This window comes from Balaenoptera acutorostrata, chromosome 7 (assembly GCF_949987535.1).
Source record: "Balaenoptera acutorostrata chromosome 7, mBalAcu1.1, whole genome shotgun sequence".
In the NCBI taxonomy this organism is placed as follows: Eukaryota; Metazoa; Chordata; class Mammalia; order Artiodactyla; family Balaenopteridae; genus Balaenoptera; species Balaenoptera acutorostrata.
The window spans coordinates 29,702,924-29,718,630 of NC_080070.1; the positions used below are offsets into that span (position 1 = coordinate 29,702,924).

A 15,707-nucleotide genomic window follows, 5' to 3' on the forward strand; every position below is an offset into this window, starting at 1 on the left:
CGCAGGCAGGTCTGGTAACAACTGCTTTCTGAATTCTTTGCTGAGTGGTTTCTGGAAGTCAGAGAGCTAAGCTGTGAGAGGTAGAACACTGAACAAAGCATGCTCCCCTGTCTAGCTGACTGCCTCGTGACAGGGTGGGTGGGAGAAACTGGGGTTGAAGAAGCTATTCTTGTGGGGTGGCCTATTCTAGTCTGGGGGGCTTCAAGTGAGACCGACTCTTCCAAAAAGCAGCACAAACAGCCTGAGCCACGGCACTCGTGGTTAAGTGGTCTGGTTTTCTCAAAGTGAGAAGAGCACTTACACCGTCTGTGTTAGAAGTTCTGCCTGTTCCTTCTGTTCTGTTCTGTGCCCTCATTTCCTGGACCACGTCTGCATTTCTAGGGTTTCTGAGAACTTTCCCTCTCGCTACTCAAAATTAAGGTTCTTGAACTTTGCCAAGTGGCTTTGTGGCCTGTTGTAAAGGACACAACAAAGCCACTGGGCCAACAGGGCACTCAGCCTGTCCACACGGCTTTGTCCACTCAAATGAGGAGATGCAGGAACATTCCAACCTGTGGTGACACCCAAGAGAGGGGCTTCCGAGAGAACTCACCTTGAATTGTTTGTCTAGCTTTGTTTTGCCTGTTGGTCCAGGAATGAGGAGCCCGTTAACATAGGCGTGGATGTGGCTGTCCGGGACCTCTGTTTCTTTACTAAGTATTGCCTCGACCAGCGCGTCATGAATGAAGACATACTGTTCCTGGCAAAGCAATGACAAACAGGGATATCACCTCAGGTTTTCCTTATATGTATTGAGGTACAAAAGTAGTATCTTCCACTGATGGACAAAAAGCGTTTTACAAAATGGAAGGGAGGACCCACAGAGATTGCTTACCAGTCCTGGCAGGAAGTCAGATGGAGGAAAAGGTGGTCATCCAGAAACAATACAACTCTTTCCATCCCTCACCTCTTTATTTCTTGTGCATTGGTGTTTAGGGAAGGAGATCGCTGGAAGATTTGGGGAGGCAAAGCAATGCCCTCTCTGCTCATCCTTCAAACCTGAGACCCTCTTCCACATTTTGCACTGACTTCTCTACTTCTGATGGGTCTTCCCCTTCTGCCCATTCCAATTCTCCTTTTAGCCGGTCATATATAATTTAGCACAATTATCTATACAGTTTTTAATAGTTATCTTCTATTTCATGTATGGGACTCGTCCCTCGTCTTATCTGACTCGAATGTCATTTCCTTGATGGAATGAAGTTTGGTTGGTTTGGTTTGGAAGCCCACTCAGTCATATGTTTCTTATTGCTTTCAAGCTGCCATACATAGCTTTCAATTTAAATCCATTTTTATTTAGAAATAGTGAAAATAAAATACAGGTATGCAGAGTTTGTCCCGTGTCATATATGGGTAAATGATCTGGGCTTAAAAAAGGGGATCATTTGAGCATAATTCATACTATTTAAATATGAGAATGAATCCATTCATTCATTACATGCAGGAAAATCTTGAGGATTCTGCAAGAGGAGATGAGGGTTGACTGATCCACTTACTCTTTTTCTGAATCTTGCCTGTGACCAGTGTCATTTTAAAGATATTCCCCATTTAGTCATAGAATAGACAAAATTTAGCTGGTCCATCCATGACTTATGTGCAAGTACCTGGTGTTATAGTTTGAATTGTGCACGCCTCCCGCCCCCGCAGAAGATATGCTGAAACCCTAACCTTCCAGTACCTCAGAATGGTGACCTTATTTGTACATAGAGTCGATGCAGATGTAGTTAGTTAAGATGAGGTAGGGACTGGTGTCCTTATAAGAAGAGGGAAATTTGGACACAGACACGGACACAGAGGGAAGACAGGCGTGTGAAGAAGGAGGCAGTTAGGCTGCCAAATCCAGGGAAATATGAGGCTATCAGAAGCTTGAAGAGACAGGGAAGGATCCTTCCCTAGAGGAGTCGGAGGGAGCATGGCCTTGCCTACCCCTTGATTTTGGACTTCTATCCTCCAGAAGTAGGGGACAACACGTTTCTGTTGTTTTAGGCCACCCGGTTTGTAGCACTTTATTACAGGGAGTCCCATGGGACTAACGCACCTGGTAATACAAACTCTGGTCTATCCAGCATTTTAGGGACATTTCCAACCCTTAGATAAAGGAAATTATCCTTTTTATCATACCTCGGTTTGCACCAAGTAATTTCTTTGTGAACGAATGTGTTTTAAAAAGCCGAATATGTTGACGGTTCCTTCATGTTGAATTTGCTGCAGCATACTGTCTAGCACGATATATGTGCCTGTTCTTCCAACACCAGCACTGAAGAGCACACAGAGAAAGAGACTTCAATTCAACACAAAATACATCTGAGGATTGGTCACTCCTGGCTGTCTTGTAAATTAATATCCTTCTCCAAGCAAATGAGCCACTTAGTAATTCAGCAGTCCAAGACACTAAGCAGCTTAGGAGTTAAGCATAATGCTTCAAATAGCAAACAAAGTTTTCTTTTTTCTTTCTTGCTTACAGGTCAAACTCCAAAGCAATCTGATTATTCCTGTTGGAGATTTTTTATGTTCAATTACAGTTATTATTCGTTATACATTATACAGTGGAAATATTATGTATCAGAGTATAGCAAATAGACATTTAATTTGAGAAGAATGAAAGCATCGGCCTCACCAGACTCTGAAAAGACAAGGTCTCTGGGTCTGTATTGTCAGGTAAACATGTTTGTAAAGGTTTCCGCGTTAATGGAAAAAAAGAGTTTGCGAAGGCTTTCAGCTGAAAATATCATTTCAGTGAGATGGTGAGGAATAAAGAATAACTTCAGTCATTTCTAAAGGGCCATTATCTAACGACTTCTTCAAAGCCTCTACTGGAGGGACAGAATTCAGAGACAGGGATTCTTTTCAAATGCTCTGACAAGTAGGAAGTACTACAGTGAAGAATTAGCACCCGCTCTGCACAAGGCTCTGGGCCTTTTCCATTCGCTAGGAAACAATCCCTGACCTTCACAGCTATTTTTCCTGCATCTTCCTGTTTCCCTCAGCTTATCGTCAGGCTCACAGATAAAAAACTCAAGATAGGTCTCTCAAACTTTGAGGATAACTCCTGAGATAGGTAATTAGAATGTGTGAGATACTCTGCATATCAAAGGAAAACAGTTGTTTCTGTAAAAACACAGACGCTGCTTTGACAAAAATACTCCACATAGAAATGAATTTGACTTTTGTGGTCATAAAGCTTGGCACAGAAGTCAGCACGCAGTAAACAGTAACTGCTATTTTTTGTTTTAACTGAAAAATATTAAATTAAAGCCTCTAACACATTTTTCTCTTTCTCTGAAATATCATTATTTCTATTCACTCACCCAGTCTTGGAAATTAAAGTACGTGGGCAACGATGAATTGATTACACGTTCAACAGGATATATTAGACAGAACTCAGGAAAATGAGAACGGGGTTTTGACCCCAAACTGTTTAAAAACAACTTAAAATATTTTGCAAAATTCCCCATACTTTGTGCACTTTGGTTTTTCTAATGTAAACCTGGCATATTAAGTCTACAATAGACTATTAACTCCTAGGAACAGGGGTTGTGTCTTAAGCATTTTTATCCCACGACATTATGTTTTAATAAATGCTTGTTTAATGACAAAACGTTGTTCTGCCTGCTTCACGCAGTTAATAAGCTGAAATCCAGTTAACCAATCAAATAGAATATTATACATCATAGAAATACCTGGTGCTTTGAAATATTCAGCAATCCAATTCTGAGTCTGGCATACTCACTTCCCAGTAACCAACGTTTCATGCCCCTCAGCTTGTGAAATCATTCCCACTTTGGCAAAGCCTTTGTTCCACTGATTCCCTTTTTGTTAGCATAAGCAGTTCTATGGGTGTGGAAACCCGGCGCTGAGACTCACCTGCAATGGACAACAACAGGCCCTACTGCGTGGCGCTTGGCACGGGATGCCTTTCTCACAAAGGTCAGTACGGGCAGCGAGTACTCTGGCACTCCCATGTCAGGCCACTGAGTGTAGTGGTACTGGGTGACCATGCGCCCACTGGGTCTTCCTTTCTGGGAACCCTGGAAGAGACCAGACAGCTAATCAGCTAAGTATAGGAACATGTACCCACGGGGTCCTTAAACATCATCTCTGGATTCATAGCTTGATGTTGGTGGTTCATAACGAAGCTAAAAAAGTACACTGTCATTTGTGATGGTTAATTTTATGTGTCAACTTGGCTAGGCTAGGGTGGCCAGTAGTTTGGTCAAACACCTGTCACACCAGATGTTACTGTCAAGGTATTTTTTAGATGTGATTGACATTGAAATCAGTAAGACTTCCAGTAAGCTGGATTATGCTCCATAATGTCAGTTGAAGGCCTTAAGAGAGAAGACTGAGGTTTCCTGAAGAGGAAGGTATTCTCCTAAAGAATGCAACGTAGAAATCTTGCCTGAATTTCCAGCCTGGAGTCAATTCTTAAAACAACCTCTCTCTCTTTAAATAAATAAATAAATATATGTGTGTGTGTGTGTATATATATATATATATATATATACATACATACATACACATACACACACACATACATATATATCTACATACAGATATATGTTTTTCTAAGGAACCCTGACTTATAACTTGCTCTTTTTCTTTTCCTCCCCTTTTTCAGTCTCCACTATTTTCAGTTGGATGTGCAGTTATCACATGGGGCAGGGACTTTTGTTCCTGTATCACTGCAACCATTGGCACCATGACCAATGTGGTGCTAAAGCCACATCTGGCATTAAGAGACTTGGAAGAAACTTTTGGGATTGAGGTGTAGCTGTGATAAGAACTCTTAATGCCTTTAATTATTTGTATTTTTACCCTGTTTCGGTTATACCACCTGTTTTCTTAAAAAAGGATTGAGATGTATTACTCAATTGATGATAGCCATCATTTGTGGGCTCACCTTTTTGATCTTTGTGTTTCTTAGAGTAAAAGTCCTCACAGTGTAATATGCAAGCATTTGAACACTCTTTTGAGTGACCAGAAAGTTCCCATACTCTTCATTCCCATCAGCAGGCCAGTACTGGTCACATTTTCTCTGCAAAAGAGAAAGTCAAGATGCTCTTTTCATATTTCAAATGCTTAGTATAAGTCATCCCTGAAATCAGTAAAGATTTGATACCGTGACTCCCTCATTCTTCTAAACATGTTCTTTCCGTTCTAAGTGATTGCAGATTTGTTGTAGAGGAGAGCAGAGAGAGAATTACAGGGCTGAAAGAGACTTGAGATGATCAGATTCAAACTCGCCCCTTTCAGATGAGGAAAGTGAGGCCAGATGTACTGAGTTGCTATAAAGCCAGGACTAGAATCCAGCTCCCATGAGTTAAAATCTACTTCACTCTGCATCGCTTTTCAATGAACCTCATTTGCTTTTTCTTACGGAATGAAGAATGCATTTAAATAGCAGGTAGCTTGAGTTACAGTGAAACTTTTTGACCTTTAACAGTTTCCCTTTAGCTGTCATACTTACTTGAAAGGAATCCTGATTAGCTTCCCTGACTTTTGCTGCTTCCTAATGCTGACTCTATCAAAAGCAACTTAAAGCATTTCTAACCACTATCTTGGGGATGGCATAATAGATGACCTTCATACCCTTCCTTTCTCCACAAGGTTTGTTATCATGACAATAACTTCCACATTATGCTCCCATATCATTCTCCAGAAATCTTCAGCTGTAGATTTCAGTGGGCCTTGGGCAGCAATGTAAGCTTTTGGTCTGTTGTAGCCCTGAAGAAACAAATGACAAATGTTTCTTACTAACAAATTTGTATGCCATTTTTAGCTGTTCAGTTCCTAAGATCAGGAGATTTTTGCTATAAAAGAAAACCATAAAAAAAAAAACTTCCAAAGCTAGAGAAACTTACTAGTACTAGCAAAGACAGCAACTCTTCTTTAGTTATAATTTTTGTAAAAAAAAGAGTTCTTTTTGCACTGACACAACCACTATTCTCTGCACCTCTAGTCTAAGTGCATTTAATCCAAGTCTGTTTACTATGCTTAACATCTGGTGCTTAATTGTGCTGCTTTGAAATATGTTTGAGGCATTAGGGCTCAGTTGTCTATAATAGTCAGGAAACCTTTGGTGTTTTCTCCTTACCCTCTCCTTGGTGGCACTGAGCAATGCTAATCATTAATAGCTAGCCTTCACTTATTACCCACTGTTGGCCAAGATAGTTTACAAACATTAACCTTAACCCTTAATTTATATGCAAAATGGAAGCATCATCCCTGATTTGGAGATAGGAAACTGAAGTTCAGAGGAGTTAAGTGGCTTTCCGAGCTTTCACAGTTAGCCAATGGCAGAGCTGGGATTCAAAACCAGTTCTAACTCCAAAGCTCATATTCAATCTGACATACACACTTCCTGCTATGGAAGCCTGAAGTGGTTGCTTACAGCAAACCTACCGTATACTTATATTTGGTACTCACGTCTTTGAATTAACTGTTCCAAACAGCATAAACCTGAAGGCAGCTAGACTGCAAGGTCAGTGTCAGGAAAATAACTGAGTTCCATTGGCATTCAACTGACCACAGGAAAAAACCCAGTAAGTTAGTCAGTGGTCTACAGTCCCTGGAGATCTCCAGTAAGTTTCACAAAGCTGGGTATCCTGAGAAGGGCCCAAGATTATAAAGGCTGGTAACTGGTTTAGAAATCATGTGTTTGCCTTTTAGCCAGTACTACCCTGAGAATTTTTCAGTCAAAATTTGTCTGTCAGCTGCTATCTACATAGTAATGTGCTAGGAGCTATGGGACATTCCAAATAAGCGCTGATCCTACCCCTCTTATTTAAGGAGCTATAAAACTATCAGAATATATACATCCTACCTTGAATGTAATTTCTCAGCCTGAATTCCCTCTCTCACCCAGGAGATAAACCAAGTACAATAGCTTGAATGCCGTTCAATCTGAAAACCTTTCGCTACGGGATCTCTTACTACTAATTTGTATATTTTATTATCTTTCATGTAATACTTATTACTATTCTATGTACAATACCATGGTATAATAAATTCATAGTTGAACATAATTTTCATAAAATTTCAGTTGAAACATGCTTACATCAACATAATTGGCATTGATGTAATCAGTCAGTTTGCCATCCTTTTCAGCAAGTTGTGCAAGCTTAACCCTACTATGATCATCTGTAATAAAAAAAAGAAAATATTTCACTATAGCATGAACTTCTTTTCAGCATAAAGTTCATTAATATTTACATAATAATTTATCAAATACAATTAAAATCAGTGCAAACATCATTTACTTTAGTCAGCTTTTGGTGGATACAGAGATGACAAAAATAAAGATAAATACAACAAAATCCTCTTTCAAGGTTTCCAATGTGGAAGGTGAGAATGGACATATACACAGAGAGGAATGTTCCGGTGTCAAGAGAGAGGTGCAGAGTCCTAGAGGGACATGAAGACAGAAACTGTATTGGTTTGGGATGAAAATAAACCTTTTCATAGAGGTTGAATCCTGAAGTTGGCATCTTAGATGGGTTTCTAAAGGTGGATACTGGGGCTGTGAACACTGCAGAGCCAGTGAAGGGGAGAGAAGAGTGACGGGGGTGTTGGAAAGCTCAGGAAGGATGGCAGCATGCATGTTCTGAACAGGAGGCTGATGGCAGAAGAAGAAGTAGAGAAGGAAGCAGAAGGGGTCTAGAAAGTTTCCGTGAATGGTTAGAGCAAACAGCTCTTTCAAGGGAAGACCTCAAAGAGGAACTATTGCAAAGGGAGGCAGGGCAACGACTGCCCCAGAACAGAGGACACGGATCCTGTACTGTCAGTAAAGAGGGGATGAAAACCGTGGTAACTTATACATGGTGCACAGTCATAATTAAATGTGTTGAAATGAGGCATTTGGGATTAAATTCAGTTCTACAGAGAAACTATATTTGGAGGAACTGCATAATAAGGAAAGTGTCACTAGAAGGACACTTGGTGATTTCACTGGGCAGACTATTGTTTTTTCAAGGATGAAGAAATGAATACAGACCAAACTATGACAAGTTAAAGAGACGTTCTGGGATAATAATACTTTGGTGACATCAGCAGCTCGCCAAGATGCAGGAAATGTAGGCAGAAATAGATGTGTGGCCATGGAAAGATGGGTTTGGATGCCAGGCTACTTTTGCATTTTGGTTTTCGGATTTTCAGAAGGGTATTACTGGGTAAGTTTTCCGGGTTGCTTTTCTTCATCTCAAAGTAGGACTGTTATTACCTCTATCTTGCCAGGTTATTTCAGGGATGGAATGAAATGACGAATTCACAGTGCCAGGCACATAGTAGGTGTTCAACAAATGTTAACCTCTATCTGCTTCTTAATTAGCTGGTGGGTATTTTCTATTTAGCTTGTAGAGAGAATGGTCTAACAACCACTTCACCCTGTCCAAGAAGCAACTGAGTTTTTATGTGTAGCAGAATAGCTGCTTCTGTTGAGAAAGACAAACATGAAGCAGAACTTTCTATCAAAATGGAAAGACTGGTGTAGACGTTGTGGGAAAAAAAGACAGCATCCATGCAAACTACTTAGAACTGTGATCGTAAAAATTCCCATTCCAGAAACTAGAATGGAACCAGAATTTAAATAACCAAGCTGGTAATGCCATGTTCACGTGAATCTAGGAAGGCCCACTGAATATATAAGAAAGGATATAAGTTGAAGTTTTGGGGAAGAATGAAGATGAACTTCAAGAAATGGAGGGGGCTATAAAGGAAAATAAAAGGGAACAGATGTAAATAAGAGGTGCTGCAATAAGACAGAAGAAACATGCTAATTTCATACAAAAAAATAGGTAAACTTGTCCTAAAGAAAAGAGCCAGAAAGCTGCTCATGGAGGAGAAAAAGAGAGGTCAGCTAAGGTAGTAAAGGGAGAGAAGAAATAAAAAGAATGAATCCAATTAACCCTTTATCAGACCCCAGGGGAGAATGGCAAGAGAGGAGGGAAAAGGGTAGAAGGAAAAAATAGAGTCTAAAGAAAATCCCATTTCATTAGTAAATTCACATCAAGTAGGGGGATCTCAAGTGAAAATAGGACTATGGAATATAAATAATGACAGAAAACCATAAGAACAGATTTACAGGCCATGGGGTCTGAAGAAAGGATTGGATTAAAATATGAGTTTATTTTGTTCAAAAGAAACAGATGTCATTAATTGCAGAATGTATTTAAACTGGAGTGGTAAAGCACTCCGTATTATCTAACGCAAGTCTCATCCCCTGATACAAAGGTCCTGAAACAGCTACACTGAGGTCTGCTGTCAGAGGACTTCAGGACATTGAACTAAAAGCACCACAACGACAATGACAACAAGTCAGAGTTGAGTGAAGGATATACTTACAGGCAACAATATTTATGTATCGGTTCTTGTGCTTATTGTCAGGGTGATTGGAGCTGTCTGCTGTGATACCTAAATCAACAGTACAGCTCTGCACCTCCTGTAAAGAAATTGTACGCATAACGTTTTAACACACATCCTTTCAAACAAAGTGCCTTAAAATATACTACAGAAGACAAAACAAACAAAACAATCTATCCAAAAAAATTTTTTTATATGTTACAACTATTTCTTGGCTAAAAGAAAATGCAGTGAAATAATGCCTTACCTGGTAAAACTCTTTCAGTGTCTAATGAGGGAATGAATGCCAAAAAAGTAAAGAAATCAAATTCCACAGCACACGACAAATGAGAAAAGAAAGTGTTCATATTAGGTTTACAATGGAAAACCATGATCATGCAATAAATACATTTGTCAAATACTAACAAAACAGAATGTTTCAAACAGTTGCATGCAAATCAAAACTTCTAACAGTTTGGAACCTTAACATTATGTAAAAGGAAAAAAATAACACTTTTAAAAGGGGACAGTGGTATAATAATATGATGAATTTTAAAAATGCTGATGAGAAAAACCACATACTTGATAACACATTTTAACATACTAGTCAGATTTACTAATATTCAAATATAATTGTATTTGATCATGATAGAACTATTTAAAACTGAATTAGTAGTACATTTTTTTGTTTGTTTATTTTGAGTAATTTTAAAGAGTAAACAGTTTCCTTTTAGGTGGTCTGTAGAGCTGTCAAAACATTAGAAATCTCCTGAAATTTTTTTTTATCATATATACTATGTCGTTTGAAACAAAATTTAGATAGTACTACTTTCTACATATTTAATTAGTAGAGCTCTCCATTTCTCTTTTAAAATGAATTAAAATTCTTCCCAGGGATGTCTTCTATCTAAATATATTAGTTTGGAATTTACAATTATTTAGTACATATTAAGATAATAACATGAAAGCTTTATAATTTTTGAGAACGTATATAACTTAAATATAAATCTGATTCATCAGCAAAATGGCTCAGCCTTTCACTAAACAAGCTTTTAAGGCCTCTTCTGGAGCAAGTCATTCTGACTCTAGATTTAAAAACAATTTAATATATGAACCACTGAAAAGGTGTAGCATTATTAGTTATTAAGCTAACTACTAAGTTAATGAAAAGTTTTCATCAATCAGACTGTGAGTTAAAAGCAATGGAATTAAGAAAATACTTTTTGAGTAAAAATGTGAGGTTATTTTATTAATTTAATCATTATGAACTGCTTAATAATATTCAAAATGATTTTATAGTTGTGAAAACTGTGAATCTGCCTTTGTATATATGCTTATCAGCAACTTTTACAATAAACTGTCTATTTTTCCTTATGGCTTTTAACATCTGGAAGATTAGACACACCCTTAGCATTTTCTCCCTTTTGCAACTATGATTTTGTTTGATGGATGCCTGATAGTTTCTACAAGTTAATACTGCACCACCCAGTAACCTCTATTATGGTAGGAAGAAATAATTTGATGTTTTAAAAATATAATTCTTTATATTATTCCACTTTACTTAGTAGTCACTTCACACTGCTTTCTTATTCAATGTAGCTATGACTTAGACTTCTTTTAAGATTAAATTAGCTGATTTCTACTGTTTTTAATTTAGTGAAAACATATATTTCATTTCTCTTTCCTTTGGTTTCTTAAAGCTTTCTGATCTCTGGGATTTTGCTTCCATAAATACGTTCTTGTTGATCTGATTCGTGGGGAGCAGTTTCTGCGTGTATTAGGGACGGTGGTATATCCTCTGGTCAGGATCAGACCTCAAAGGGCTTCAAAGAGGGAGGTCAACTGAGCACTTGGGGCTGAGGTGAGGAGGCAAAAGCAATGTGATGCTTCCTGAAGGGGAGAGGCTGGGGAGGGGGTGGGGATCCCTCAATTTCTAGAATGGAAAGGACATGAGTGTTAGGTTTGAATCCCAACCCTGTTATTTATTAGTTGCTAATTAACTTCTGTGGAAGTTGATTTCATCAGCAATATGAATAGAAATAAAAACAAATAACTTCCAGAGTTGGGTGAAGGTTGAATGTAGAAGCACCTAGTACAATGATCGGCATATTAGGGAGTGCTCAATAAGAATAACTTTGTGTTTTGTGGTTATTATTGTTAACTGTTGGTTTCTGGCACCCTATTTTGAAAAAGCTCCTTAACTGACAGTTCAGTGGGCCATGATAAATTTGCAGTAAATTTCTCTGCCCCTACCATCTAAGAGTGTTTTACAGAATAATACTAGAAAAATTTTCAGTGATTGTGAAGTTCAAATGTTTTTTAGAAATGCATATTTTCTTCAGAAGATGGGGTTTTACCTTGTATAATATTTATTATGTCTTGTATAATAAGTGCTTCTGCATTTACACTGTTGTAATCCTTACATTAAGAGCTTGTATGTACTTTGGCTGAAAATTATGAAATTTACTAGTTTACTATAATTTATATAATTTAGGAAATTAAAAGGAATCAGTGTTACCAATTCAGATTAAAAAAAGAATACTAGAGCTCTGATTTTATGGGAGAGAATTAACAATGTTTTTGTTTTTTCCACTATTACAACTTGAATTTTAAAATGGAAAACCAATTTTCTAAATTGTATGATAACCATAACACATATCCTAAACACATAATTGATTATGGAACTAATAATCTTGCTAGAAGTGAAAATGGTTTCAATGTCAAGAAATAGCCTATTGCTGAATTTTAAAAATTTACTATTTTCCATATTATTTAAAATAGACATATTAAAATCATACCTCAAATTCTTCAGTAAACCCACTACTTGCATGTAAGTCTGCAACATGCTTTGGAAAGTGCTTTACTGGAATTGCTCCAACATCATCTAAGTGAATAAAAAAAAATCAGGTTGGAAAGGATAATTCAACAGAAATAAATGTGCCTCTCATTTATAGAGATTTATAAAGAGCCCTCTTCTAAAACAACTTCAAAGTTCACTTATTCCTATAATCCCGGCTGAATCTATGTTCAAAGAAACATTCAGCAACAATTACCAATTTTCTCTATATTTACTTTCAATCATAACCTGCATTTTAGAATTCTGATTTGATCAGGAATCTCTTTTCCTTTCATACTCTAAAGAGAAACTTAATTTTCAATGTTAAGTTATAAATAATACCACAGCCTCACTTCTTATCAACGGAATGCATCTCTTTATGGATAACTTTCTTTAACATGAGTGGGAGTTGCCTGCAAATTCTGGGAAAAAAATGCAGAAATAATATATTTTCAATTTTACCCTGGACTAAACATAATATATAGTGCAATTTCAGTTTTATAAAATTGTACAGTTTAATGCCTCTCCATTAAATAGTCAGATGTTTACATTTGAAAACATTTTTTCCTTCTTTCTATAAATAATAGAAAACATTTATATGCAGACTATTCATTAAGGATAATGTCAAAAACCTTTGGGACTTTTAATCTGTAAAATTTCAAGAATTCTAACTTGAAAATATGCTCTGTAAACAAAGTCATTGGATCTGTTAACTAATTGTGAAGGGGCCAAATTATTTTACCTGGTTCTGTTTTTTTCTTTTTTTTTCCTAGAAAGACTTTCTTAGATTAAACATATTACTAGTTCACAGTGTGCAATTTCACAATTTCCTTCCTCTGACAAGGAAACATCAAACACATTTCACTAGAACCAGTTATTTACATCAACAGATGTTCAGCATCTAGGCCATTTAATATTTTTAAGCTTCAGTTACCAAGAATTTGTTGATTTAAAAAAAATTAGAATCCATCTGTTCTCTTTTAGATGAGTATACCTGAATACTAAAATTGAATTAGCGAGTTAACCTTAAGAAACACTAGACAAAGGTGTAATTCCACCTTCACACCTACAGAAGGATCTTGCCTAGAAGTAGCTTTTATAATTAGACAAGAAAACAGAAATAATTTGTCACATTTAAATCGTTAGTTCTCCTGGTAAAGCTTCGTCAAAACCACGGATATTATCCTGCACAGCTAACCTCTTTCCACAAGCAAACTGACTACTTCTCATTTGCCATCACGTCTTTTGGTAATTCTTTTACGAATTGGTCTGCAAGTAAAAGGAGGAGATGCCCTTGATCACCATTCTTCTAAGAAGTAGAACAGGGGATTCTGGATTTCCTGGACAACCTGATTTTGGATTATCTTATTTATTGTTAATAATAAACTGTGTTGGACTTTGGATAATGGTATGGCTAATTTGCATACCCATGCTGACAGGATATGTAGAAGAGGTATGTTTGAAAGTGAAGGGAACTAAACACAACAGATAACCAAGAGCAACTGGTCTCAAAATTCTAAATATGTTAATGAGAAATTGTGCTGTATTAAAAGAAATAGAAAGAATTTTAATATAAACTAGAAAAACAAAACAGTGGTGGTTAAAGACAGAATTGATAGAGTTGATAAAAGAGGTAAAAGAGCAAAACACTTCTTATTCCTATGCCTGTTGCAAATTACAAGGAAAATGCTTCTCTTCTTTATTTTTGTTTTTTAAATCATGAGACTTCAGAAGATAACTTCATGTAGAAGTTGAGCCTCAAGCAATAACATATGGCATCTCAGACAATTTAAAAATAGGCTTCTGTACAAAGATGTAGAGTGGAATGTTTCCATTTGCTTTCCCTGGTTTGGTGACTCTCCGTGTCCTTGTCTTGTCCTCTGTCCTCCGTTCTGCTTCCTTAATTCGCACATTTCTAGAAAACTTTTTTTTTTTTATTGTTACCACTTTTCATTCTGAAATGTTATAAAATGTTAATTCAGTCAGTGTCTGTGACCTTATTTACAGTGTGAACTCTAGGGTCAGTAAGGGTCTTAAAATGACCCTGGTTAATTCTTGAATATTGTTAACTAGGTAAGTTCTGATAAAACAGTTGATGTTTTCCCAGGGATACAGCTGACATTTTTACTTAAAGTATTTCCAGCAACCACACATTCTTTGTGCTCATGTTTTTCTTCTACCCTCACCATTTTAAAATTTCTCTTTTTCCCGTAATGTAGTTAAGAAACCTTTTTGCACATACACTCAGATAATCAGAAGGGAACTAAACTTTATCCTTATTTCTGTGGGTTTTGTCCTGTCCATCCTTACTGCAATGATTTAGTCTGACTTTTGTTGTTTAGGATTCCATTGAAGGAATGCAAATGACTGAAAGTCAGCATTATTCCTTACTGATATTTTATTGCTATAAATATTTATGTTCTTTAACATATAACATCTGAACAACTATAAATTATTTTGCCACATCACCTGTATGGTTAAGACTGTTCAAAACATTCTTTTTATTAATTAATTACTTTAAAAAAATTAATTAACTAATTTATTTATTGGCTGTGTTGGGTCTTCGTTGCTGTACACGGGCTTTCTCTAGTTGTGGTGAGCCAGGGCTACTCTTCATTGAGGTGCGTGGGCTTCTCATTGCGGTGGCTTCTCTTGTGCAGCATGGGTTCTAGGCACGCAGGCTTCAGTAGTTGTGGCATGTGGGCTCAGTAGTTGTGGCTCACGGGCTCTAGAGCACAGGCTCAGCAGTTGTGGCGCACGGGCTTAGTTGCTCCGAGGCATGTGGGATCTTCCTGGACCAGGGCTCGAACCCATGTCCCCTGCATTGGCAGGTGGATTCTTAACCATTGCGCCACCAGGGAAGTCCCAAGAATGTTCAGAATTAACAAGAACAAGTTATAAACCTGAATGCCTGATACATAATATTTTGGGCAACACAAACATTTACTAATCTACATTACAGCCATTTGCAAAGTACTCCAATAAGGAAGAACCTTCCAACATCACGCTTTTCATTTAACATCTACCAGCTACTCAGGGTCACACTTTAAGCTATTACCTGAAATTGGAAAGATAGGTGTTGGAGGTGTGGATATTACTCGAGGGGATGTACTGTCCTCTAAGTAAAAGTGTGCAGTCTGGAAACATTTCCTGAAAAGAAAAGAAAGCAATTTATACTACTAGCTGGCATGGTCAGCAAGACAACTTCTGAGATGCTTAAAGATTATGACAGAGATCTCCAGAATTAAAACATAAGTGGAAATCATCTACTTATCACCTACTTTTACAAAACACAGTTATTAGAGAATTTTATAGCCTCCAAATTTATCTCAGCTTTACCTGTACCAGATGAAGAAGAGTGAGCAGATATCAGACATGGTATAAGCAGAGATGACACTTGAACTTGGCAGTTGGTGCCAAGGAGTAGGACACCTCCATGCCCTAGTTACTCTTCCACTGTTGCCGTATACCAGGATGTCCTGCCATCTTGGACAGG

General features: G+C 37.4%; 1 protein-coding gene across 4 annotated transcripts in view; it reads right to left on the bottom strand.

Moving 5' to 3' along the window:
- The window catches only part of PTPRZ1 (protein tyrosine phosphatase receptor type Z1), a 165,463-nt gene that overhangs the window by 11,676 nt on the left and 138,080 nt on the right, over positions 1-15,707 (bottom strand). For 2 of the 4 annotated variants that reach the window (XM_007177247.2, XM_007177245.2), the window contains exons 14-23: positions 15,270-15,361; positions 12,174-12,259; positions 9,644-9,664; positions 9,379-9,475; positions 7,097-7,179; positions 5,629-5,763; positions 4,940-5,074; positions 3,904-4,067; positions 2,161-2,296; positions 593-739 (exon numbers count right to left, since the gene is read on the bottom strand). In XM_007177247.2, coding sequence (XP_007177309.2) covers positions 593-739; positions 2,161-2,296; positions 3,904-4,067; positions 4,940-5,074; positions 5,629-5,763; positions 7,097-7,179; positions 9,379-9,475; positions 9,644-9,664; positions 12,174-12,259; positions 15,270-15,361 — 1,096 coding nt within the window. The remainder of the gene's footprint in view (positions 1-592; positions 740-2,160; positions 2,297-3,903; positions 4,068-4,939; positions 5,075-5,628; positions 5,764-7,096; positions 7,180-9,378; positions 9,476-9,643; positions 9,665-12,173; positions 12,260-15,269; positions 15,362-15,707) is intronic. The other 2 variants (XM_007177248.2, XM_007177246.2) reach the window with 1 other exon arrangement.